This window comes from Gymnoscopelus microlampas, assembly GCF_963454915.1.
Source record: "Gymnoscopelus microlampas genome assembly, chromosome: 4".
NCBI classification, from domain to species: Eukaryota; Metazoa; Chordata; class Actinopteri; order Myctophiformes; family Myctophidae; genus Gymnoscopelus; species Gymnoscopelus microlampas.
Genome location: NC_139941.1, coordinates 5,200,040 through 5,227,997, shown reverse-complemented (window position 1 = coordinate 5,227,997; position 27,958 = coordinate 5,200,040). Strand labels below are relative to the sequence as shown.

At 41.0% G+C, this 27,958-nt stretch overlaps 1 protein-coding gene across 1 annotated transcript; it reads right to left on the bottom strand.

Moving 5' to 3' along the window:
* Positions 1–1,735: 1,735 nt before the first annotated feature.
* LOC311043271 (plasminogen-like) lies at positions 1,736–26,714 on the bottom strand (the record flags this gene model as incomplete). The annotated part of the gene is made up of 19 exons (XM_084054447.1): positions 1,736–1,900; positions 3,298–3,443; positions 3,926–4,032; positions 5,063–5,203; positions 6,777–6,854; positions 13,573–13,693; positions 16,280–16,373; positions 17,019–17,167; positions 18,023–18,216; positions 19,069–19,231; positions 20,206–20,330; positions 20,452–20,614; positions 21,891–22,009; positions 22,436–22,556; positions 24,003–24,151; positions 24,504–24,621; positions 25,027–25,133; positions 25,266–25,398; positions 26,666–26,714. The coding sequence occupies 19 exons, from the start codon at positions 26,712–26,714 to the stop codon at positions 1,736–1,738; spliced, it is 2,442 nt and encodes an 813-aa protein (XP_083910573.1).
* Positions 26,715–27,958: the final 1,244 nt, after the last annotated feature.

The window sequence follows — 27,958 nt, the reverse complement described above, 5'->3', positions numbered from 1 at the left end:
ACACACACACACACACACACACACACACACACACACACACACACACACACACACACACACACACACACACACACACACACACACACACACACACACCCCATACTCCACTGCCACTCCACCTCCCTCTGTCATACTTCGACTATTCAAAAAAGCCGATCTACAATGTGATTCGTTGTGAGCTTGTAGATCTGCTATTTTGGGAAAACCTTGACAGTTTTTGGAAAGTGTGAGTACAGGGGGTGGCAGCGGCGAGGTTCCCAGTTCGATCCCGGGCTCCCCCAGAGTTAGTATCGAAGTGTCCTTGCAAGACGCTGAACCCCTAATTGCTCCCGATGAGCTGGTGCCTTGCATGGCTTCCTCCGCCATCAGTGTATGAATGTGTGTGTAAATGGGTGAAATTTTAATGGCAATAATTTTGTAAATTTCAAGTTCCAATTTAACACTAATGGTGTGTATTGGTCAACATGACCTCACACAACTCCCCACACCTCATACGCCCCCCCCCCCCCCCCCACACACACACACACACACACACACACACACACACACACACACACACACACACACTGTAAACCATCGGACAAAGGCAAACAGGTAGGTCAGACGTCTCACTGGCTGTATATTCATTATGATCTGAAGATGTTCAGGATGTGTTCAAGCCCAGTCTTACATCATGTTACTGATTTTCTTTTTTATCCTATAATACCGGTATCTAATTGAAAAAAAGTAATGCTACAATATGTTATGAGGAAACAAATGCCATAGCGTGCCTCTGGTAATATATTCTCAACCTTTTTAACTTCAAGGACCCCCAGTTTGATATGCATTATAGGCCAGGGACCCCCATTGGACACAATCTTCATCATCTCTGCGACCCCTATCTGTAAAATCTGTGTTAATTGAACCTTATGGGTTCATTTGGTTCCATTGGTACGCTCTCTGAGTTACAGACCCAAAAGGGTCCATTTGGACCCCTGGTGGAGAAACAATGCATTAGCCTATTATATATAAAAAACAAACCTACAATATGATGTGTAACAACAGTGTTGTTGTAACAACAACACTGGTTGTATGCCTTTGATTTAAAGAAAGAAGCCACACTGATGTCATCAAAATACTGTAAGCCATACTGATATTCTACCATCACATATTGGCAATAACCAAAAATGTCATAGGCTACTGTGATATCTTCAGTAATAATTAACAACTCCAGTATGTTTAAAAGAGAGGTGGGATACCATTTGACATTACCTCATCAGACAGTACTGTTACTGTACAAGTATTACAATCATCTGTTGAATGATAGAAAGAAACCGACAGCAATCTGAGTTTCCATTTTTGTGCACATTTGTACAAACACATTTGAACACATTGTGTTAAAATAGCAAACACAAAAGAAAACAAGACAAAACTGAGAAGTATGCAGGTTTTTCATACATTTGTATTAAAATACAACTCCTTCTCATTTGAGTTTTATTAATTTCCATTCGTCAGTTAAGGAAGCACATGACATTTCAGAGCCCCCCAAAATGTGAACATGACACAATCTGTATGAAATACACTCTATCCTTTTTGTACTCATGCTTTAGTCTCTGTTGACCTGGTTACCAAACAACTAAACATTTATTTGTTAAAATGTCTTTAGGAAGTCTCACAATGCGTTGGCTTCTTCGGTATCTCATTACTGTTCACAGTATAGAGCGATCGATTGATGTGTATTTTGTAGTGTGCCCTTTTAGTTGGTGGCCATGGTACTTTGAATCCAGTCAACGAATGTGGAGACCCGCGTGTAGATCATGCGATTGGCACAGCCCAGACCCCAGGAGGTCACACCCTGGATGACAAACTTGCGCTGAGCGTTGCTCTGAGCGTTGCACACGAGAGGGCCACCGCTGTCCCCCTGCAGGGAGAATGCACACACACACGCGCACACACACGCAGACGCACACACACACACACACACAGGTTTGCTGCTTCAAAATGTAGAAAACAGTGGTGGAAAGTAAGTACATTTACTCAATTCTGCATAATGACTACTTTTTTGGTACATTTTTATACCAATACTCAAGTGATGTTTTAATTCCGGAATTTTACATGTAACAGAGTATTTCTACATTTCAGTATTGATACTTTTACTTAAAACAAGTAAAACAATTGAGTACTTTTTCCACTACTGGTAGAAAGTCAAAGTGTTTTGTGATCATGGATGTTGTGTTTGCATACATGCACATGCAACAGAGTCGCCCTGCCTGAAGACCAGAAGCCTAATACGTCCCTGGGCATGGGAGAGCTAAAATCCAGGTGATGCATAGACACACAAACAGATGGGTGGGGTTCACCATAAGGATTCAGATTGTGGCAGTATGTTGTCCGGGATTGGGATTTGTTCTAACTGTGCAAATGAGTAAAAAAAAAAAAAACTATAAAGGGAAAACAATGTGATTTTTATTGAACTATTGAACTAAGACAATGGAGAAAGACAGAAAAACAGGAGCAGATCATGAGGGGATGATAAGCAACAAACAGGGTAACAGGGCCAGTGTTCTTAATAGGCTGTATTAGGCTCTATGCACAGCAGCCATATTGTAAGACATTCACAGGTGTTACCAATGATACTTAAAGGCTCTGTTCCATTTAGTGTAGCACAGTGGTTCTCACATTTTTGAATTTCCACGACCCCCATAACTCTGAGAGTGTACAAATCGGGTCCATTTGGTTCCATTTGTACACTCTCAGAGTTACACACCCGTAAAGGGCCATTTGGGAGTGTTTCCAGTGAGCCAACATGCACAATATCAGCACCCTGACTCCGTCTGACCAGAATGGAACAGAGCCTTCATTAGTATCATTGATAACACCTGTGAATGTCTTCATAATATGGCTGCTGTGAATAGAGCCTATGGCTGAACCACCAAGGCGCTCTTGCAAATACTTTGAAATCATGGACAGTTACTGCCTGGGAATAAAGTGTAACTTTTATGAATGTTTTGACCCAAGTGTGTGACACACATGCACAGATGTTTTGCTAGGCTGCAGCAGCGCTCCTGTTTTCTGACCTAAAGGGGCGTGTTTAACATCTCCGGCAAGAGAATCCGTGTGATCCCATTGGTTCACCGATCTGTCCGTCAGTCCCCGCCCCGTCAACACAACATTATGAGCGACGCCCACTGCACTCTGGTTGGTTGGGGAAATGAAACACTTCCTATATCGGGTACACCGACGCGCTGCTCCAGGCTTTTATTTTTTAACAAAACTAAACAATAAAAGCCTGGAGATCGAGGCTAATGTTTTGCATACCTGACAACTATCTGTTCGTTCCTCGATGTTGCCTGCACACATCTCATGGGGTCTCACTCTGTTGTTCAAGTAAGATGGACGGTTACAGATCTTGTTCTCGATCACAGGGAAGCTGTCTTCTTTCAGGCCCCTTTCTCCACCTGTGCCTGTAGGTTAAGTCAAAGCAAAATTATTTGTCATTAATACATAAAAACTAAGGCCATTTAAAGTGATTTACAGAAGGCCTAAAATGCATTCATGGAGAATTAAAGAATAAAAGAAATGAAAGACATGAAATATCTTTAAAAAAAATATTAGTGCAATTGTAGTCTCACTTTTCCTGCTCAACCAAGTTGCCTCTGTATGAGGTCTTTCTTACATAAATTGCTACATTGATTTTGGATATGCACTTTTCAGTCACTTTTATCATCTTTATCCTTGTGCACAATCATCTCTCTAGACATTACTTCTCCTCCCCATCATCGGCATCATCGTCATTATCATCATCATCATCATCATCATCATCAACAACAATACAGTTGTCATGCTGCACCTCTGATTCATAAAGTGTTCTCAAAAAGGATTTGGTTTGATGACGAAGTAGAGAAGACAACTACACGCACACATGCGCGTGCTTGTTGTACTGTACCTTGAGTTTCTCCCCAGCCAGTAACATAGCACCCTGTTCCACTGGGGACCACATAATCTTTGTCTGGGAGACAAACAGGCAGCACCTTGTCTTTTAATAAAGCTGGGCTGGAAACGTATGCACGCACACACACACACACACACACACACACACACACACACACACACACACACACACACACACACACACACAGATTTTCATTTTACGAGCTATGTTTCAAGAATTATAGTGACAAAATGTGAAGCGACCTGTTATAGCACCAGGGGTGGAGGTGCTTCCCTGGCTTACTGGCAGTGTGTGTGCAAAGTTTGGACCGATCGGGCCAGCGGTACACAAGATTAGATGCTCACAGTTAGGCGGACGGACAGACAGACAGACAGACAGACAGACAGACAGACAGACAGACAGACAGACAGACAGACAGACAGAGGCTAAAATATAATCCCTGCCAGGGCCGGCGCGTCCATACAGGCGACCTAGGCGGCCGCCTAGCGCGGCAGTTTGGAGAGGAGGCAAAAAAAGTCGGGGAGAAAAATAATGATTATAATAAATCAGAATTAAATAACATAACCCTAACCTAACCCTAATCCTAACTATAAAACCGTAATAAAGTAGCCAAAAACGTATCATAATCCGCCCAAAACCCGAAACATTTCCCTTTTTTTTTCCCCCACGCATGCACGCACGCACGCACGCTTGGGGGTGCATTAGAGGAATCTCGCCTAGAGTGCTGATCAGCCTAGAACCGGCGCTGATCCCTGCTCTACCAAAATGAGGTGTTGTTAAATCCCATTTTGAGCTATATGTGCGCAGGAGGGAAAAGGGAGACTCTGAGTTTTCTAATGGAGCCTACATCATTTTATACATTCCAAACATTCATTCAGATAGGTTTCATTGTATGCTAACCCACTGCCACAATTGGACTTCTTATTTTCTTCCAAGTAAGCTAGCTGTTACCCTTTCAATTTAGGGAATCATTCATGATGTATTATTCATTAATAACCAAAAACCAAAACCCCAAGACAGACAAAAATCTAAATTATAAAGCCTTATTTTGCTTCTGATAAGCTCCAGCGATATCCGGCTGATTTTGGTTAGAGCAACATACATACAGTATACTTCCACTGCAGTACTCACCTGCTGAGTTTGAGAAGGGCGATGTCGGCTCCGTTGGGCCCAAGAAACAGTTGATCCAGTGTCCTCTCCTGTTTAGACGCTTCGTTGGCTCTTTCTGTGTGGATGCCCATCACCACCTTGTAAAATGATGGCGACTTACTCCTAGACACACACACACACACACACACACACACACACACACACACACACACACACACACACACACACACACACACACACACACACACACAAACACACGGAACATGCTGTGTCATACGACACAAAAACTCTCATCCACAAAGTCACGGTCTGCATTAGTGTTCTAAACTTAATGAAACTAATTAATGTAATTCATTATAAAAATTAATTGATTTAAATAAAATAGAGTAGCAAATATAGAGAAAATAGCATGTCTTCAAGCTATCAACGATAGCTTGCGATACGTGGCATTGTGAGATTGAAGCTTGACTATTTTCACTATTTCTGCATAACACTGTTGCACAATTAGAATAAAATAGGATTTAAATGGTTAAACTTTAACCATTTAAATCCTATTTTATTCTAATTGAGCAACAGTTTAACCGTTAAAGGTAGGGTAAGTGATATTTCTTGGTTAAAACTAAAATGTTTTTTGTTAAAAGGTATACAGAACTATATTCTGATAGTAGTCATTGCTAGAGTGTTTGTTCAGTAACAAGGGTCTCCCTATCTCTCCAGCTCTTTAACAAACAGAAAATAAATGTTCAAGTGGGTTGCCAAATTCAGCCAATAGGAGAGAGTACCAATTTATCAACTTAATTTTTATAGTGTTCCATTTACAATTTTGTCTGCTCATATCTTTGTGTCGCCACCTCCACTTTCAATTGTGACCTGACCTGAAAATGCATTTTCTGTTTAATAAATAGCTGGAGAGACATGGAAATCCTTGATACTGAACAAACGCTCTATAGCAATGAGATCAGAGAGCAGAATCAGAATATAGAGCATTTAAAGGTAGGGTAAGTGATTTTCTTTAGTTAAAATAAGTGTTAAATAGCTCTATATTCTGATAGTACTCATTGCTATAGAGTGTTTGTTCAGTAAAAGGAGTCTCCTTGACTCTCCAGCTCTTTATAAAACAGAAAATTCATTTTCGTTTCATTTCCAATTTTATCCAATCAGGATAGAGAACTCAATCAGGATATAGATTAAACAAGTGAAATTGGAAGTGATGACACTAAGAAATGAGCAGGCAAAATTGGAACTGGAACACTATAAAAATGAAGCTTAAAAATGGGTACTTTCTCCTGATTGGCTGAGATTTTGACACCTACCGAAAAATTTATTTTCTGTTTATTAAAGACCTGAGAGACGGGGAGACTCCTGTTACTGAACAAACACTCTATAGCAATGACTACTATCAGAATATAGAGCTTTAACCTTTTAACAAAATACTTTTTGTTTTAACCAAAAAATATCACTTACCCTACCTTTAACACTAATTTTAACACAAAAAAAAAGATTGTTTGCCTTACGTTTAATCAGACTAATCAATATATAGTTGATTTATTTTATTGTTGATAAATAAAACATGGAAATAATATATAAAAAGTTATGCTTCTTGATGATTTGATTAATCGAAAAAGTAATCGATGGAATCATTGCTAAGAAAATAATCAATAGTTGCAGCCCTAGTCCGTATCTCAGGATGTATTTCCATAAGGGAGTGAGTGTATGTGGGGTGTGTTAGAGGTACTTCTCCAGGCAGTGAGCAGCAGTCACGACCCACTGGGGAGCAATCAGCGTTCCTCCACAGAAATGTATTCCTGAATTCCTGTGAGAGAAAGATGGAGACAGACAGACAGACAGACAGAGGGATGGATGGATGAACGGACAGACAGAAGGGCAGAGATGAAGGCTACAACATTGCGATCCATGATACATGATGGCAATGAAGAAAACAAATTATGTCATACAATTTCATAGTTTGTCATGTAGTACAGTGTCTTGGTGATATTATATTTTGATGGATTGTATAATATTTTATCACATACCCAACTTTTCGCCCTGAGAGAGGGGAGTGACAAAAGGTTGTCTGGTTGTTGATTGCTTTATATTATCATTATTTTTGTTATTCATTATACTGCATATTTTCTTTATTTTATCAATCTGGATGGCTCTGATACATTTATCAAGAACAGACAAGATGTAATACAACAAAAGTGGCATTCAGTGCTCACCGCTGAAGGAAATAAGCTACCACTAGACCTACAGTGTGAGACTGTGTTGACAGTACTGGTGCATGGCTGGATGGAGCAGTAAGGCCTGCTACTGGGTAAAACAGTAATGTACTGTAATGTTCCTGGTGATTCTCTCACAGTACAATGAGTCAATAGAAGGGAACTCTAAACCAGCGATTCACGACCTGTGGGCCTGGGCCCACCTGTGGGCCGTGAGGATGTTTCAAGTGGTCCCGAAATAATTGGCAAAACACTAAAGGCGGTTACACACCGGCGAATATGCGAATATACGCAAAATTCGGACTCGTTCCGAATAATTAAAAGACGCTTTTTCGTTTCGCTTTTTCGCTCCATGTAAGCTTGCATTGACTTTATACGTTTTTTTTTTTTAAAACGTATTATTTGCATGAAAAAAATCGCCCCGGTGTGTAAGGACCTTAAGGCTTTATTGATAGCCTACCATGGCATGAACATAAACAAATGTAAAAACGGTGGTATCTTTTCTTTAAAACCTTGAAAAACAAGTTTTCCTAGTCACACTGAAATAGGATAGAATGAAGTAGGCTATACTATGTTAGTTGCATTGATCTAAGCCGGAACACAATCGATTGATTGATCATTAAAATAAACATGCTCTGAAAACACATGCGTTTCGGCTGCTGTGTTAAGTGGTCAGATGGGTGGACCACGAATACTTTTTAGATTTTCAAGTTTGCCCTGATCGAGATAAGGTTGGGAACCACTGCTCTAAACCAATGATTTTGCTGGCTTTCTTAACACAATCCATATCAGACATTTCTTCATGTGTTGCATTCCAAAACCATGAAAAAAAGAGAACATGCAACGTGTATTGTTCCTTTTACACCATTCAACAAGCTTTATTTATACAGGTAATCTAATTGAGACCTGAGGTCTCATTCTCAAGAGAGACCTGGTTCGGACAGTATAACAATCAACAAAGATTATGATAAATGAAAGTGTAAGTGCTAACACAATTAAAACCGCTAAGTGCAAGTGCAAACCTCAACCTCAAGCTCCTCCTCCACCTGTTAAAATAAAGCAGAGGTGATGAGACATTGTTAAAGGAGGAGTTCACCCAAAAAAATACTTATTTTCTATCAATTACACACCCCATGAAGCCTTGATTTCATGGATTTATTTTTGTTTTTGTGGCATTCCTAAGACAATAATTTGATGACCGTGTGTATTTCCGGTAGGAGACACAAATAATCTACCTAATGTATCCTACCGGATACATTAGCCGGTAGGAGACGGGAATCAAATTATTAGCTTAGGAATGCGACAAAAAACAAAAAGAATCGATGGATTCAAGGCTTCATAGGGTGTGCAATTGATAGAAAATAAGTCATTTTTTGGGTGAACTCCTCCTTTAAAGGCTGAGTTAAAAGAGGATAGCATTTACTGTACTAATGTCCAGATGTCCATACGCAAACTGATAGTGACCTGGTGGGACTTTGCATTTGAAATGATGTAAGACCAATCTTGAGGTAAGTGTAATGGGCCAGGCCCAGTAATCATTAAAGGGGAGCATTTATACAGATGATATAGGTAGGTACTGTGATGGTCAATTCCTTAAAACACTTAGGAACTTTGTATTTGCAATGACCAGTTAAAGATATCTGAAGATGTACAGTGGTTGTACCTTCATAATGTCAGGGGTGGCACCCCTCTGGCGCCTCTGTGGTACCACCTACTTTTGTGGTACCGCTTTTTTCTCTGTGGTGCCACTAGATGGCGGTAGAGAGCAACTAATGCCCAGACACAGGCATGTTCTGTCTATTTGAGACAGGGCTGCTTCCAGTCAACAGAGGCTGCAATTGAAGCTGAACTTGAGAAGTGAAACAAATAATTGTATGGGTTATATTATCAAGATGTATTTTGGTAAATTGCACTCAGTGGGCTTTGAAAGTAGCAATTATTTCTTTAAACACAACTGTGTTTCATGGTGGAAGAAGTGCACAGACATTTTACTTAAGTAAAAGTAGCAATACCACAATATAAAAATACTCTATTTGTATATTTACTTATTTTTAAATATACTTACCAAAAGCTAAAGTTCTACAATGTTTGAAAGTAGCCGATCTAGCTTGTAGATCGGCTATTTTCAAATGGCTGTGGCATACAATAGGGCTAAAGTGGTTAATATGTATGTTTTATTATATAACAATTTATATCTGCAAAGTAACTAAAGTTTTCAAATAATTGTAGTAGTGGAGTAAAAGTACACTATTTGCCTTTGCAGGTGTAGTTACACTTCCAGCTGTAACAGTGCAATGTTACTTGAGTAAAAGTACAACAGTATTGGCATCAAAATATACTTAAAGTACCAACATTACTAAAATGTTTTAAAGTAGCCGATCTACCTTGTAGAACGGCTATTTTCAAATGGCTGTGGTATAAAATAGGGCTAAAGTGGTTAATATGTATGTTTTATAATATAACAATGTATATCTGCAAAGTAACTAAAGCTTTCAAATAATTGTAGTGGAGTAGAAGTAAAAGTACAGTAATCCTCCAGTAAAGTAAAAAAAACACCTCAACATTATGCACATGTAAGTTCTAGGCCCCCTAACCTGGAATCAAACCCTGCTCTGTAATTTGTAAGACCACTCTCTACTCCACTACACTACTGGTACAGTGATAAGTCTGTGGGGTCAGGACGTGTCTCGTTCTCTATGTTCTGTGCACTACTCCTTGGAAAGTCAGATAAAAAGATGGCAGCTCCCAAAGCTGCTACTTTCTGAGAGTAATAATAATAATAATAATGGATTTTATTTATAACGCACTTTACATTTTGTTACCAAACCAGAGTAACTTTACTAGTGGATACATACATTTTTAGGCTACCCTCTCAGAGATAAATCAACAGAGATTTTATCCTCACACACGCACACATTTGTATTTTTGTTTGACTACATGTTTTCAATTGCACGTTGTTTTAATTACATTTTTAGAGTTTTTCTCTCTGTCTTCAGTACTATGGGCATCGACTGCATTTTTAAGGTCAACCCCAAATGCATCAAATTCTCTCTGATGGGATGTTTGTAAGTCTGATGAATCTTTCTGATGCTTCTCTGTCAACGTCAGTTGAGTCCCGTTCCTTCATTAGAGCTTTCATAACTTTTGATGAATGATTAAGCAAAGCTGATTCAGAATGATTAAGCAAAAAATCTGAATCAGTTTTCATTTCTGTCTCCACACAGCCGATGACAACAGCAGTTGTAGCAATGCAACGTGTTGTGAGCTTGTAGATCTGCCTTTTTCACTATTCTGAGCTTGTTGAATATTGCCCCTGACTACCCTTACAATAATGCAACTAAAATGAACACTGAAACTAATTTAAAAACTCAACTAAAACTAAGCCTTTTCACAAGCTAAAAACGAAACTAGGAAATCCACTTAAAATCAAATGAAAACAAACTGCAATTGAAAAAGTGTGCTTGTGTGTGTGTGTGTGTGTGTGTGTGGGGGGAGGGCAAACTCCTGGGCTCTAAGTCCATTGTGATGACAATGATTTGTGGCTAGAGACAAACAAAAGACCCTGGCCAAGGTGCTAAACCAGTTAATTTGCATGTCGTTGACAGACAGACTGATAGCAGAGATTTTCTGTGGATCCCAGCAATTCTTCAGATGAAAACTCTCATTCTCTCTCTGTTTTTCCAACCATGAAAAGTTTTTTGATTGATTGAATACTTTATTTAGAAGTTTGCAGACAAAGAGCACATGAAAGTACAGTTCAAATCCAAGGTCGACTAAATAGGAAGCTGGCTGCTAAATAGGAATAAGAAAGCCATATGGCTTGTTTAAATTGGGGTCCTTAGTTAGTTAGTACAATATACTCTCCTGTGTTCATTTAACTGTGTTTCACATTCTAAAACAATATAATTGTGCCGGACAGTAGTTTATATTATGCTTTTAGTTGACTACTATAGTTACTAGTTACTGCTCTCAGACAGTAGCAGCTTTGGGAGCTGCATGCTTTTTATCTCTGACTTTCCAAGGAGTAGTGCACAGAACATAGAGAACGACACACGTCCTGACCCCACAGACTTATCACTGTACCAGTAGTGTAGTGGAGTAGAGGATGGCTTTACAATTTGCAGAGCAGGGTTTGATTCCAGGTTGGGGCGCCTAAAAATGAATGAATAATGTTGAGGTGTTTTTTACTTCACTGGAGTATTACTGTACTTTTACTTCTACTCCACTACATCTGCAGAGGCAAATATTGTACTTTTACTCCACTACAATTATTTGAAAACTTTAGTTACTAGTTAGGCTACTTAGGCTAAGTAACATTTTGAACACAGGCCTTTTAGTTGTAATAGAGTATTTTATTTGGGTTCCATAGAACCTTGGGGAAAATGATGAAGTGTTTTCTTTTTACTGTAGAGGAGTATTAGTGCACTTTCACTTCTACTCCACTACACCTGCAAAGGCAAATAGTGTACTTTTACTCCACTACTACAATTATTTGAAAACTTTAGTTACTCTGCAGATATAAATTGTTATATAATAAAACATACATATTAACCACTTTAGCCCTATTTTATGCCACAGCCATTTGAAAATAGCCGATCTACAAGCTACATCGGCTACTTTCAAACATTGTAGAACTTTAGCTTTTAGTAAGTATATTTAAAAATAAGTAAATATAAAAATAGAGTATTTTTATATTGTGGTATTGCTACTTTTACTTAAGTAAAATGTCTGTGCACTTCTTCCACCATGAAACACAGTTGTGTTTAAAGAAATAATTGCTTTTCAATTCATCCTAAGGACTCATTCCCTTATTTTCTATGTTTACAAAAAATAAAAATAACATTCACTTTTAAATGCATTCACCCTTCCCCTGTTGCTAATAATGTACTGTAGAGTTCATGGACTCACATGCGCCACATGGTGGCCGTTCAGCCACACTACACCTTAAAAAAAGGTGTCAAATGTGGCACCACCAAGTAGTAGTGGTGCCTCTGTGGCACCACAGAGGCACTCAGATGGTATTACTGCCATTCTCAAGTGCTAACCACTGTATGGTAACATAGCTGATGGTAGCAGTTATTGAGGAGTGCAAAGTTAGCACAGGTCATGATGTAGGCTACATTAACAGTACCAGTCCACTTTTCACCACCTTCAAAACAAAAAAACACAACACTTATCAGGTAAATCCTTATCTACAATAAACAAATAATCTGTTTTAGACCAGTATGTTAATTTTTTTTAGCTGACCAAGAGGGTGATACGTTTGCTGACCAATCAGCGCAAGCTAAAGTTGTATCGGGATATAGTATAGGACAGCTGACCAAACAACACAGCTAAAGTTCCACCACACACTTAAGGGGCACCCCCATAAACTTCACTAAAATAACTTACTATGTCAAACATGGATGAAACATGTAACTCGGATTCTAGATGGTTTGGTAGAATTCATGGTTGAGAAGACACTGCAGTTTATGTGGCCACAAAGGAGCCAAAACACTGAGCAGAAAACAACGACCCTCGACGGTCACAGAATGACTGCATACCAAGAACACGCGTGGGATGCCAGCATGAGACCATCCATGTTCTGAGCCAACTGTCTCCCCACACTGTGGGAAAATCCCAGTGGTAATACCATTTTGTTTGCCAGGGCAATTCCTTGTTGACTGTAATGTTAATCTATTCATGAAATTGAAGTGTTGATTAATTAATAATGTTCCCATCTTTTTGAATAAATAAGGCAATGAGAAACAAATACAACGCAGTAATCATCGTTTCTTGGGATATCCAACTGCATACAGAATCAGCCTAAGCCGTTGGTGAGGTCTGATGAAGCCCTATACCTGATGTTGGAAAACCTTGAGCAGAGAGGAATGCCCAGTTGTTAATCTATATTTATTAAATATCCACCTTTTATTTGCTCTGGGTGAAGAGAGTGATAAAAGTGCAGAGAGTTATCAGCCATATAAGGCTGATAACTTTATATTATGAGCCCCAGGTTTGGTTTGATTCGGCTACCTGATGAATTATTGAAAAATAGAGTGCCACCATGCGCTGAGCAACGAAGAAGTAACATATTGTATCTGGCTGAAAATCAGCCACCTGTAGTTCCTGGTCATGTGGTAGAATTCATAGCAGAGGAGACGCTGGAATCTATTATAAGACTGAGCATGTGATAAACAAATGATCAACCGGGAATTCGTCTATGTCCAGGTGTTTGTTGGATAATGAAAACGTAAACAAATATCTGGGTGATAATGTATGTGTAGTGTAATGTACAGTAGCATATATTTAATCCCAGGTAATCCCACTCACTTGGTTCTGAGGCTGATCTGCCATGGCCATGAGTGAGGTTTTGATACACAGCCTCCCACAATACGACCCAAACAACGCCGTGGAGAGACAGGTGACACGCCACACTCCCGCTTCATTCCCGCTGCAGTGGAAGACAAGAAACAACAGTCTCGCCAGTGAAATACAACACTATGTTTACATTTGTTTTGATATAATTTCCCCCCAAAACACATTGGAAGCCAAGTCTGGTTGACACTGTGTAGACACCTAATGATCCATTAGCTCTTCAGGTAATGCATGCCTGCCTAAATCTGTCTTAATACTTTAATCTGAATATAAAAGTTATAATTTAATATGATATCAATGACTGTTGCAGTTGCAATCAATAGTCCTTTAATTTCAGGGTATTTCCTAGGCTTTAGTTCAAATTGATATAAAACATTTGAAGACCTTGCCAACACACTGCAAAATTACATTTACATTTTAGCACGGTTAATGACACGATGGAGACTAATTCATACTGTAGCAGCGAGTGGTTGCAGCTTTATTCACCCTTCGGCAAAAATCTATCTATAATTTCAGTGTGTGTGTGTGTGTGTGTGTGTGTGTGTGTGTGTGTGTGTGTGTGTGTGTGTGTGTGTAAGTAAGTAAGTAAGTAAGTACATTTTATTTATATAGCACTTCTCACAGAGATGGCTCACAAAGTGCTTCACATACATAGAGAATAAAAACAGAACTAGGTATTAAAAATAAGTACAACAGTAAAAAGCCTGTACAATAATCTCAAGTATACAACAAATAGTGATGCAACGTGGACATAAAATCAAATAACATTTGCAAAAGCTTGTTCAAATAATAGGGTTTTAAGATTGTTCTTAAAAATGTCAACAGAGGTTGCAAATCTCAAGGCATGTGGAAGCGCATTCCAAAGCTTGGCAGCCACAGCCCGAAAGGCTCTGTCACCTTTTGTAATAAGGTTTGTGTTGGGAGTTATTAACAGACCCTCTTCAGCAGACCTAAGGGCCCTCCCTGGCACATAACGTGGGACCAGGTCGGTTATATATTTCGGGGCCTGACCATGTAAAGCTCTGTAGGTGAGCACCAGGACCTTAAAATGGACCCTAAAATGTACAGGGAGCCAGTGTAAAGAGGCCAGGACTGGGGTGATGTGGCACCTTCTGCTAGACCTGGTCAAAAGTCTGGCAGCAGCATTCTGAATTTGCTGGAGGCGGTTCATGGTTGTTTTATTGAGGCAGGTGAAGAGTCAGTTGCAATAATTCAATCGTGAGGAGACAAAAGCGTGGATAATCATCTCAAGTTCTGGGGGGGAGACAATTGACCTAAGTTTTGCTATGTTCCTGAGGTGGAAGAAACATGACCGGGTGACTGATTTTACGTGAGTGTCTAGGTGCATGGATTGGTCGAAAATAACACCGAGGTTTCTGAGGTTGGGGCGCACTTTGTCTCTGAGGGAACCAATAGCATCAACCACCCTGGGAACAATACTATCAGGAGCAACAATAAGCATCTCAGTCTTTGCTTCATTTAACTGAAGGAAATGATTTGACATCCAGGCCTTAATGGTAGACATACACTCTAGTAAAATGTTAAAATTAAAATCAGCAGGGCTCTTAGTGTTAAAAGAATAGTATAAGTGTGTGTGTGTGTGTGTGTGTGTGTGTGTGTGTATGTGTGTGTGTGTGTGTGTGTGTGTGTGTGTGTGTGTGTATGTGTGTGTGTGTGTGCGTGCGTGCGTGCGTGCGTGCGTGCGTGCGTGCGTGCGTGTGTGTGTGTCTTGGGCATAACTCAAGCACTGCACTGGCCGACAGACTTCAAACTTGGCATGTCGCAGTTGACCCAGAGGTGTGCAGAAGTGCCTTTAGTCCAGGGGCCAAGCCAGATTTTAGTACCACCCAAGGTAGGTGACCGTAAATCCTTTATATTTCTGTCTTCCTTCATGTCTCTAGTTAATAGTTTGGTATGATACATCTGCCAATCTAGTGGCTTAATGACAGTTATCACTCACTAAACAAATGTGTGTCATTGATATGACTTCTAGACAATACTTTTTGGAAACCAATGGTCTTATAAACAGTTGACCCTAAGGTCATTTTACCAGTAGAATCCATTTCTGCTGAGGAAATGTTGGTATTGTGCATATTTAATGAGATAATTTGCTTATTTGAACACATTAGTGGAAATAATAACATGATAAATACAATTACAGTTAGATATTTCAAAAGGTGTAAAACATATGTGGGGAAAAATAGTGGTCTATGACCTGTCTGTGACCTACTGGCAATGTGCAAAAGCAATTTGGTGCTGATCGGCCCAATGATTTGCGAGTTTTGCGAGACAAACTGTTACAAGCTGTAGTTGACAAATCCAACACATCGGCTTCATGGACTGGCCTAGCTCTGTGTCACGTTTGTGCAGCTGCATCATTATAAGTGGTAACATGCTGCTTGCATGCAATAGAAGTAGAACTCTTTTACAGGACAATGCATAAAATGTCTGTATCGCGTTCGGCAAAGACATTTGATGTAGAGGAAAAAAAGGAGAGGCCAAGTATAGACCCTTGGTTGACAAAGTATATAGAGTGGTTAACACTGAGGATCTTACAGTGTAGAATGGGACCCAGACATATTGGGGGCGTCAAGGCCAAATGCATACAAAACTGGGTGTTATTAAAATTAAAAGGTTGAAGATAATATCTGGATAAACATACCACAGTTAGGGATCTGGCAGTAATCCCATTTCTTGTTCACATCAGTGGTGTAACACCACGGACCGTTCACATCATTGTCGGGGTTTCTGCAACTCTGACAGTAAGACAACAAAGAATTATCAAAGCCGCACTTAATTTATACATGGTGTAGAACAAAGTATAAATCAAGCTTAACACTTTTCAGTGTTACACTTTTCGGTATATATTTGCTATAGGGCTAATATTCCATTAGCAGCCATGAAACTGAGCAGTCCTCTGTGTCTCTGAAATGCCACTGAAGTTGTGATGAAAAGTTTACTCCTGTGAGTCACACACATGGGCATGCATGCAAGCACGCACGCACACGTGCGCGCGTGCGCGCACACACGCACGCACGCACGCACGCACGCACGCACGCACGCACGCACGCACGCACACACGCACACACACACACACACACACACACACACACACACACACACACACACACACGGGGGGGGGGGGGGGGGGGGCGGCCATAGCTGAGTGGTTAGTGAGCCAGCCTAGGTAGCCAGAGGCTCTGGTTGTCCCAGGTTCAATTCCAGGCCAGGCCAGCATATGTGTCGATGAAATGAAATTTGTCCCTGAGCAAGACTCTTAACCCCTAATTGCTCACAGGTTCTCATTGGAAACAAGACCGCAAGGACTTTCATGAACGACCTGTTAAAAGGAATTATCCTTATCCTTACACACACACACACACACACACACACACACTTACGTTGCTCTCTAGCCCTTTGGTGGGGTGTGTCTCAGGGGTGAAACTGTTGTGTCGGTGGGGTGTCTGTGCGGGCCAGGCCTGACAGGTGACTCCCAGCAGGGTCATGGAGGTAGAACCATTGTAAGTTGCTCCATTCCCCCACTTGCAGTCTGACAGAAACACACAGATGGATGCATGTAATTCAGGATGTAATAATTCATGTTTAGATAAGATACTTCCATTCAAACGAGGGAGGTGAGTGATTGAACAATCAGGTGAACAAAGAGTTCAGTGATTGAATGTCTGCGCGTGTGTGTGTGTGTGTGTGTGTGTGTGTGTGTGTGTGTGTGTGTGTGTGTGCACGTGAGCTTGCGTGTGTGCGTGTGTGTGTGGGTGTGGGTGTGGGTGTGGGTGTGTGTATGAATGAAGCATAAAGACTGCCCCCAAACAAAACAAGCTGCTAGTCAGATTTTACTGAATGAATATACTGTAGAACAAAATTAGATGGATGTATAAGAAAAATCACACCCTGTGTGAAGGTAGCGGCGCCTTTGATACATTTTGTCATCGATATGTGTTTATAATGTGTTTATAGCCACGTGTCACGTGAAGCTTGACCAATCACTTTGTTGACGTGTCTGACCAATCAGAGCGTTGACGTGTCTGACCAATCAGAGCGCTGACGTGTCTGACCAATCAGAACCTCGACGGGCCTGACCAATCAGAACGTTGACGGACCTGACCAATCAGAACGTTGGCGGGCCTGACCAATCAGAACGTTGACGGAAAAGCCAGGTATAGAGCAGGACCGCTCTATACTATGTATAGAGCGGCGCCAGCGCCGCTAAAAATCATGATTGATTGAATGAATGAGCCAATGATTGTATGAATGAATGAATGAGTGAGTGAGTGAGTGAGTGAGTGAGTGAGTGAGTGAGTGAGTGAGTGAGTGAATGAATTAATACATTTGTGAATGTGTGAATGAATGAATTAGGGATGAACAAATCTAAGACTCAATTAGTCACCTCTTTCAGTTTCTGGGGTGGTCTGAGTGGCTGCAGGCAGAGCGGGGACCGCTGGTTTGGTTGGTAAGACCCCAGAAGGTTTGGCGGAGCACCTCCCCGGGTCGCAGTACTCCCAGCGAACAGCAGGATCAGTGGTATAACACCAGGGAGCTCGGTCTCCGTCGGGGTTCCTGCACAGGTTCCGTCTCAGGTCACTGTCACACAGGCAGAGAGGAAGAGCACTGATCGTGACCATTTTCTTTGGTATTTCGGCAGTTAAATACAATAATCACCATGTCATGTGTTTCAGTGTTTGTGGTGAACTGGGTGAAGTTATAGCTCATGGTTGCCACGGCATGGGAATCCCAGGCAGAAGGAAATCTGTGCAGAGTTGAAAAAGATTCCTGCAATCATTCAGCATCTACCAGAAAAACATATCCCAAGTCCCAATTCCTGCAGTAGCAGATCGATAGAGGGCATTCTGGACAGGATGGCTCGACCACGTCAGCTGCAGGGGTGCGGATGATAAGAAGAACCTGCAGAACCTCAAGGTAACTGCTGGTAACCTTTTCCACGGAGGCACGGGCTACTTACAGGACAGTCACGCGGTGCGTAAGGCTCAGGACGAGGCCGCCCTGTCCTGCATTCAGGCTCCAGCTAGACCCCCTCCCCCCAAACCTTAAGTGGGTATAAATGGCTTTGACTGAAGCGTAACGTTCATGAAAGAGGGTGTCAATCGTCCCTGGTTTAAGGGTTAAAATGTTCTGTGGGGTCCCTTTGTCACTGTGTGAGAAATGGACTATAACAACAATGTCCTCACTGGCATTCCCAGAGTGAAATATATGTTATAACCACAATGTCCCCACTTGGAAGCCTGGCTTGGAACCTGAGCTGTAAGTTAGTCTGCATGGCTAGAGAGAGCATCTTTGTCCTCACCTTCCTGTCTCTCTCTCTCTCTCTCTCTGTGATGGTCCTATCTAAATTACATCAAGCAAAACAATTGGTGAAAAAACTATTGAAATGTTGATCAAACAAATGCTGTTGTATCGCAGAGCATTGTTTCTCACCTTAGTGGGAAGGCCTGTGGGGTTTTCTTGTGCTTGTGAGGGGTCATGGAGCTCCAAGCCTGACACTTCTTGCCACTGATGGTCACTGTGGTCGCGCCGCGGAAGCTCGACCCGTCCCCCACGAAACAGTCATCGTCCTCTACAGCAGGGACAACTGGCTCGTCTGCAGCAAACAAAGGCAATTATCTCCATTTAAGAAGAGGAAGTGATACAGTACAGGAGGAAGAGGAAGACGTAGGTAAGGTTGGTTACACAGAGTGATGTTAACGTAACCACCTTGATTGATTGATTGAACACTTTATTAACAGTTTGCAAATAGTAGAAGGTACGTATATAAAATGGTGCCAAAAGGATAACACCATTAACATCCATTGTGGTCCTGCATATTCAATTAATCAAAATGTAATTGAACCTGGCTCTCCTGCATGGAAAACCAAACATCTACCAGTCATCCAAAGAGGAACACTTCCTGACTACCGGAGATATTAGGCTTCTGTTCTACAGGCAGGGCTACTCTGCTACATATGGTGTCAGAAAAGCCAATGATAATGTTATTGCATAGCATTCTAGGAGTCAAAGTTTTTCCAATTCAATCATGTGCAGAGGCCATTGCAATGAAAAGGGCAAGATGTTCATTGTCTTCTTATATCATAATGTTAGTAAACCACTTTCAACCTATTCCCTATTTTGGGAAAGTCATTATACTGTAGGTGAACATTTTCAGAAATAAAAAAATTCAAAGCATTTGCAACATCATGTGAGCTTTTAGATCTGCTATTTCTATTAGGGCTTGCAGTAAGCTTACAGTAAGTGGTTGATGACTAAAATAGTGTTTGGTACTGTACATGAAACCAGTCAGGAAGTGTTCTTTCAATGCAACCAGTATGTGGTCTTGATGAGTGGATTGGCCATTACTGTTCTGTCCCTGAGGCAGGGATAATGCTACTGATGCCCAATAACAGAACATTAAGCAGTAAGCATGGGAACATCGACATCTAGCTAAACTCTGGTCAGTTTCTCTGCAAACAGTACATTGAGAAGTCACATAGAGATGAGGGTTTGTTATTCGTCTTCAGCAGAAATTCCTTAAAAGTAAAAACTAAAATCATTGTCATGAACTTAAGTAGTTAAAGCTACCTGGTCCGGGGGCACCTTCACAGCTAGGGACCTGGCAGTATTCCCAGCGTGTCTCTGAATCAGTGGTGTAGCACCATGGCATCCTCTCACTGTTTGGGTTACGGCAGTTGTTGTTGTCCAGGCCTCTGACAAAAATAGGTAAGTACAGTAAGTACTGTAGGTAGTAGACAAAACAGACAGACAGACAGAAGGATAGAGGATAGATACTAGTGTAGATAGATACCGTATTTATCTGGGTGTTCTTACTTGCATGGGTAGTTGTCGGGCGAGCGTTTGTGTTTGTGAGGTGTCTGGACCGACCAGCTCTGGCAGGTTTTGCCAGAGATTGTCCTGTTAACCGTCCCCCTGTAGTTTCCTCCCTCGCCAGTGGCGCAGGTCAGCTCTGGGACGATGGTAGGTGGCTCTGACGCTGCTGAGGACATTAAGGACAAGGTGATGGATGAGAGGGGAAAGACGAGGACCAGTGTATTTCGCCTTGTCAGTTGACCTGCTCTGTAGATCTTTTTCGCAATAGCCATTTTAAGACATTTTATGAAATAAACAGGTGTTACCAATAATGCTAAGCAAGCTTCCATTCCTCTCATGGCAAATTGAGTTTCGGCTCTGCTATTTGTAAGAAGGCTACAATTATAGTTTTATTTTCATGGTTGAAAGTCCACCAACTAACTACTGAACGGTCTTTCTTTTACTACATTCAGTCAATGTTTATTTCTCATTACAACTGTTGATACCTGTACAGAGTACTGTCTCTTTAAGATTGCACTGCAGTCGAGAGTCAATGACGTCACAGCTGCGCGCCCCTCTCAGTTCATGGCTGGATTCATTGAGAGGAGGTATGCTGTTTGTTTTCTCCGTCAGAGTTGACGTTTTTATTTCGTTTTGTAAGCAGTGTTACACAACAGTATGCAACTAGAAATGATGCTAGTATGCTTGTGCGATTAGTCAATCAGTTTTTACCGCATGCAAAAAGACGCACGAATCGAACTGGGTTCGATTGAAAAAAAAAAACGCATCGCGGCATCGCATCGCCGCACGGGGTGTGCATGAGGTCATTGAGAACCATGTGTTCATTTAAAAAATGATATTGTCCGTATTTTCCGTGCGGAAAATCGCACCCTGTCTGCAAAGGCCTTTAGACTGACACAGCCAGTCACACCCGTTACATATTCTAAGATTAGTATCACTAGTCCATACCCGGTGAAGTGCGCAGGCGAAAGTAGTTGCAAACGTGGGGTTATTGCGCGTCCTGTCGCGCGTCCCCCCCCACCGCGCGTCCCGTCTCCCCCCACCCCCCCACGCGCCCTCTCCCCCCCAATGGTCAACCCCCCACCGCGCGTCCCGTCGCAGACCCCCCAGGGTCCCGTCGCAGACACAGACACACACACACACGCACTCTCTGTGTGCTTGTGGCAAAGAAGTATTTTTAATCAGTGTATATAAAGGACCTCAGAGTGTGTTTTGAGAGATGTTCTGATGGGATTGCAAAAAAATGTAAAATCATTGCCTCCATTTAATTCCTAGCAGTGCTGAGAGGGCCACAAATCCTGTGTACCTACTCTATGTGACACTGATTAGTATATTTGTGTAATTTTCTATTATCACAGATCAAGATCCAGATTTCTCAAAGGTGCGGTCATACTTTCAATTGTGTGTGTCAACAACAGAATGGGAAGTGGGGGACTCACTGCAGCGGGGTATGCTGCAAAGGTCCCATCGTTTGGCCTCGCTGGTTGTGAAGCACCAGGGTCTGGGGTCACCATCCGGATTCCTGCAGTAGTTCTCCTCCAGGTACTTCTCTGGAAGACTGGGGGAGCGGGGGGTTGGGGGGGCGGAGATGGAAAAAATACATTAGCTTTCGTTCTATGCTGTATTAAGCTTGAGAAAATGTGATTATCCCATAACAAGAGGTGACAACAGGTATTGCATGACGCTCAAAGTGTAATATTTCCCCCACCAAATGTTGGTATTTGCCAGGGTTCAAATTCTGAGCAGGACATACATGTTATGGATTGTAGCTTTAAAGGCTTCCTGAAAACAAGTGACAAGACATGGAGACCACTGGACAACATCAGTGTTTCTCAAAGGGGGTCCAGGGTTCCTTGAGGGAGTTCCAAATGGACCCTTACTGGTCTGTAACTCTACATTACTGACCGGACTTATGGGGGTCCTTGAAATGAAACAAATTTGAGAACCACTGACATAGATAAATTGTGTGCGGTGTATTTATTACACGCTGGGGATGTAGCCATGGTTGTGTGGTTTCTGCGTGTCCCATCGCTGGCAGGTGAAGCCATTCTCTGTGGTGGAGATCTTCCCTCTGTAGTCCTCTCCACTGCAGTTCATGCACTCCTCTGTCCAACAGCAAACAACACAGAGTTTGTCAGCCAACCATCCATCCATCCATCCACCCATCGATCAATTCCTTCATCTATCCATTCATAATTGCTTCCCTCCATTCATGCATCCATTGATCCATTCATCCCTTCATGCTTCCATCCATACATCCGTCCATTTGTCCGTCCGTCAGTCCGTCCGTCCATCCATCCATCCATGAATGAATGAATTGATTAATTAACTAATTAATTAATTAATTAATCAATCCATCCATCTGTGAGCTACTGCCAACTGAGTCACATGTAACTGTGTCAATTTACTGGTGGGATAAATGACACCCTTTAACTTATTCACAATGGTTTGGCAACAATAAAATATCAGATGCACAATAAAGTGCGGGGTGCGTAATTGTTGCGTATACCAATGGAATAAAATGATTAACGTTGCAGACTACGCCACTTAGGTTTGGATTGGAGGAGCCTAAGAACTCCTTGATTAACTCTTTTTGTTTTAACAGGCTTTTCACAGGTTCGAGGTAACTGGGTAAGTACTTAGACTTTAGGAGAACACAACACCAATAAAACCAAGGAGGAACTGAGACCAACAAAGTGGATAAAAAGGGGTAAACATACATTTATTAGGATTCGTCCCTGATACAAGAGGCCTCTGTGCCTTTAAAACACATACAAAATAATACAATCCTAAAATATAAACCCTAACCTCCTATGGCGCCGCTAAACTAACTAAAATGTATTCACTACCAACTAAAATGAAAACAATGGGCGGAAACAACAATAATAGCAAGAGCGCAAATAAATAGCAAAATAGGCAACAGTACTTTACAAAAGTAAAGTGCGGTGCTATATAAAGTGCGTTCAGTACTATGTGGACTTTAGGCCATTCAATTGCAACACAGGGGGTTTTCTTCGGCCAATTGCAGAGTGTGCAAAATAGCAAATTGTGTAAAATAATAGCAAAGGGTGCATCAAATACTTATTAAAAAGTAAAGTGCAGGTGCTAATAAAATACAATAAAATGCTATAAATAATTAAGACAATTGTGTGCAAATACTGGGGGAAAACAGGTGGAGGGAAGCTCCTCTGCCTTTTTGAACTGAGCGGTTCTACTCATTTCACAGAGACACCGCGCCCTTCTCCGTAGTGGTTGGCTGTTGATGACGTGACCTGCTGTGGGATTGGGCCATGGGGACCACGCCCGAGTGTCAGTCAATCTCACAGCTGTTCGCTGTCATTGTCAATCGGGGCATACCAAGTGGCTCGGGGACCGGGGGAAAACATGTCCATTCATAAATAATACAGTTCTTTCATCAACAATAAAGGTTAAAAGGGTGTTAAGATGATGAAACAGTGCATCAATATAAATAACAAAAAAATAATAATAATGTCCCGTTTTCCACCCTGTCACACATCCATCCATCCATCCATCCATTCTCAGTCACTTACCCATCTTATGGCTGCAGTTTTCTACGTTGCAGGGCTCCCAGCGTGTGCTGGGGTCCGTAGTGTAGCACCAGGGACCCTTGCTGTCCGAGTCTGGGTTCCTACAGAAGTTGGAGTCCAGGTCTTCCCTGGGATGAGTCTGAGGGGTGATGCTGCAGGCAGCACGCACATCACACAGAACACAGAACACAAGGTGAGATATTATGCGGTATGAGATGATTCCATATGAGATTAGATATGACCTAGTATGACTACACTGTATGATGTAGAAGGATTAGAAATGATGTGACGTGTCATGTGACATAATGTGTCATGATGATATGATATGATATGATATGATATGATATGATATGATATGGCTAGGTAGAGCGGGCGCTTGTCATGTTTGTACATAAACTATTAATACTAATACTTGGGAATCGAAAGGTTCCCCGTTCGAGCCCCAGCTGCGATTAAATGTGATGCAAAATAAAAGAGACAAGGTGAAATGAGAGGAAAACCTACTTGGGGTGTGGGTGTGGGAATTTCTCAGCCCATCTCTGGCAAGTCTTTCCCGATTCCGTTCTAGACTTTGTGCCTCTATAATCTGTTCCTATTCCATTCACACACTCCAACAGGAATCCTAGACAAGATAGATAAAAGATAAGTTCTACAAATCTATCAAATAACAGCCTCAGTGCCAGTGGTAGTGTAATTGTTGTGACATTCACATTCTTGAGTTGAACTGTTTAGGGTAGTGTCTGGAATAGTAATTCCTTTCTGGTAGTCAAAAATAATGTATTTTAGTCTGTGTTTTTGTCTAGCCATGTGACAACAAAGTAGCCCTTCTCACAGTCTTTTTACTCCCCCCCAATTTAAAAAAAAAAAGAATACTAATAAATAGATAAAATGATGAATGAACAAACGAATGAACAAATAAATAAACAAATAAACAAATAAACACATAAACAAATTAATCAATTAATTCATTAATTCATTAAAAAAATGAATTACAACCTATAAATACGCAGAGAGAAGAGGAACCTACCTTTTTTTTCATACAGAGCTGTGCTGCTCTTGCGTATAACAGGCTCTACTTTGGAGTTAGCTTCTGCTGTCCAACATTCCTGGTCTTTCTCTATGTACATGAATGACCTGAAAAACACAACAGTAATTGTTATGGAGACAGCAGCTGCTGTCAGTTTGAACCTTTCATGAACCGTTGTGTGCCAGCCTGTTTAAGCATAAAATGTGAACTTTACATGCAACTTTACAATGAAATCCTACTTGCACGTGAAGGCTGTTTCATCATTACACTTGACAGCACACTCTGCTACAGTGTTCACCGAGTATTCCCTCTTATGCAATGAGAGGATCCCTGCCCCATCTGTCTTGGCATAATCGTCCACATTACCACCGACTGGAAGAACAGAAAAGAAAAAACATAGAACTGTTTATGCGTTTTATCTATCAATAAAGAAAGAGTGACAGTGATCAGTGATAGTTGCAGTTTGGATGATCTGTCTGTGAAATGATAGAGACATATAGAGAGTTTGCACACTGGATCATGCTCCCATAATAACTTTGATGGTCGATTATCACCAAGGTGATGTTTTGAGCGTCTGCTATATTCATACTGTACAGTACCAGTGAGAGAATAAAGGGTGCTGTAGTTTACTTATCCTGTGACATTACTCTGTTTTGATGACCAGGCTATTGACAGATGAGTCATTTGTGGACATACAAAAACTACAAGACATTGTTGAAAAACACTGAGGTGATGACATTACTCTGTTTTGATGACCAGGCTATTGACAGATGAGTCATTTGTGGACATACAAAAACTACAAGACATTGTTGAAAAACACTGAGGTGGTTTAACGTTAGTTAAGTTGGAGGACAATTATACACAATAGTGGCGATTCAGGAAGGAATGTCAGGAAAAATTATAGGAACCGTAAATTAAGTCATAAGTTGGTAACCCTGACAGTTCTCTCGCAAATAAAGCATGGTGTAATATGAAAAATAGCAAAAAAACGTAATTACTTAATCATCAACAAATGATCAAGAATGTAACCAAGGGCCTATTTCAATAGCAGATTAATATTAATTAAAACAAAATGTACCTGAAAGGATTGTTTTAAAATGTCAGATATAAAAATATACCATTACATATTAGGCTACTGATGTTGATTTAAAGAAGACAGAAATGAAAAGAATAGTAGAGGTGTTACACAATTTACCTCACTGGTAAAATGGATGATAGAGACAGAGAGTAGAGTTAATATTAATCAAAATATCATTTGATACTGCATAACTTTAGCCTTTTGAAGTTACTGTATGAGAACAGTTACCTTCATAACAAATATACATACATTTTAGGAGAAGACTGCAAATATCGATGTACATTTAACATTTTAAATTGAGTGAACTAGATGGAAATGAGACCAATGCTTACATAAAACCCCTCAGTAACTTCTGTCAAGAAGGCCTACCACTGCTGTTCCGGATTCAGTTTCACTTACACATTTGAATAATTGTGATAAATGGCTCCTATACAATGGACACACTCTGCCTCTGCCATGTGTAACCTGGTAAATCACCCTCAGAATTAATCAAATGTGTTTTCTGAAAAAAGCTAAAATAATTCAGATGCCATTGCTTTTTACCAGTACAGTATATCTTACCTGTACAGATGACCGTTGCCACGAGGAAAGTTGCTTTGTACAGATCCATGGTGAAAACTCTCACTAAAAGTGCATAGCCGACTAACTCACAGAGTCACCAAGATTACTGTACCTTATTGGGGTCCTTTCATCCAAGGCAGTATACGACAAATAACATCTCAATCATTGGTCAATCATTAGCTTGACAAGGACAGTTCAGGACTGAGAGGTCAAAAACTGTTTGCCTGTGGGTGGATTTAGTATGCAGTGGGTGAGTCATTCAAAGTACAGCATTTCCAGTACATGTCTCATTGAATATCTTTGATCTGAACTTATCTGATACATACACTAGCAGTCTAGCACTATGCTTTTCAGATCCTTTCATGATCCTATTATAATGACAATATGTATTTGTATACAGCTGGTGTCTTCCATTCGTACCCACAACACAATGGATTACGGACATGAGCTTTGACCCTTTCAATATCATGTGGCCTTTTGTGTTCTGTTATCGTTGCACCAATTCAATATCCAGTCCACACAGATTCACATAGCAATGTCTTTTATGAGACTAATGACTTGATATTTAGAACAGCTAAATTGTAGCATTTTACAGTATGTATTAAAACCCCATGTGAAGCAAGGAACCGTTTTCGTTATGCATTCGAATGCATTCATTAAGTGAAGGTGAGGGCCACATGTGGCCCCCGGGCCGGCAGTTGCCCATGTATGGTATAGATGAGTGATTCACCACATGTGTGTAGGCTATTGGGTCAAGCAGATAAAGATCATAATTCATGACAGCTACTGGGTGACTGAATTGTTTCAGCTTTAGGCGCTGTATTGTTCCAAGGGGCAAATTAGTGGAGGTAATTTATAAGCAAATAGATTACGTTATTTGTATACCTTAATGTTCTGCATTTCCTTCCATGATGCCTTTAGTAGTGCCTTACAATGTGTGTTACATTTACCCATCAGCAAATGTAACCAAGTAAGTCACTTGTCAATTACCTGCTCATCAGGGGCAATTAATGATTTGAGTGTCTTGCTCAAGGACACTTCAAGCCAGGAGGAGCAGAGAACTTCCGGTGACCAGACAGCCAGTCTACCTGCTGAGCCTTTACTGCAGACTTGAGATACCTTTGGGGAAATTGACTTACTTTAAAGATCACTGTTCTTGGCAATATACATCTTGTCTTATTAGGAATATCTTAGAAGGCTAATTGTCAACAAATATTGGTTGACAGTTGGCTGATGTCATAGTCTGGTCAGCAAGTGCAGGGCAATGGGGGGTGAAGAGGTGTTGCTGTCTCC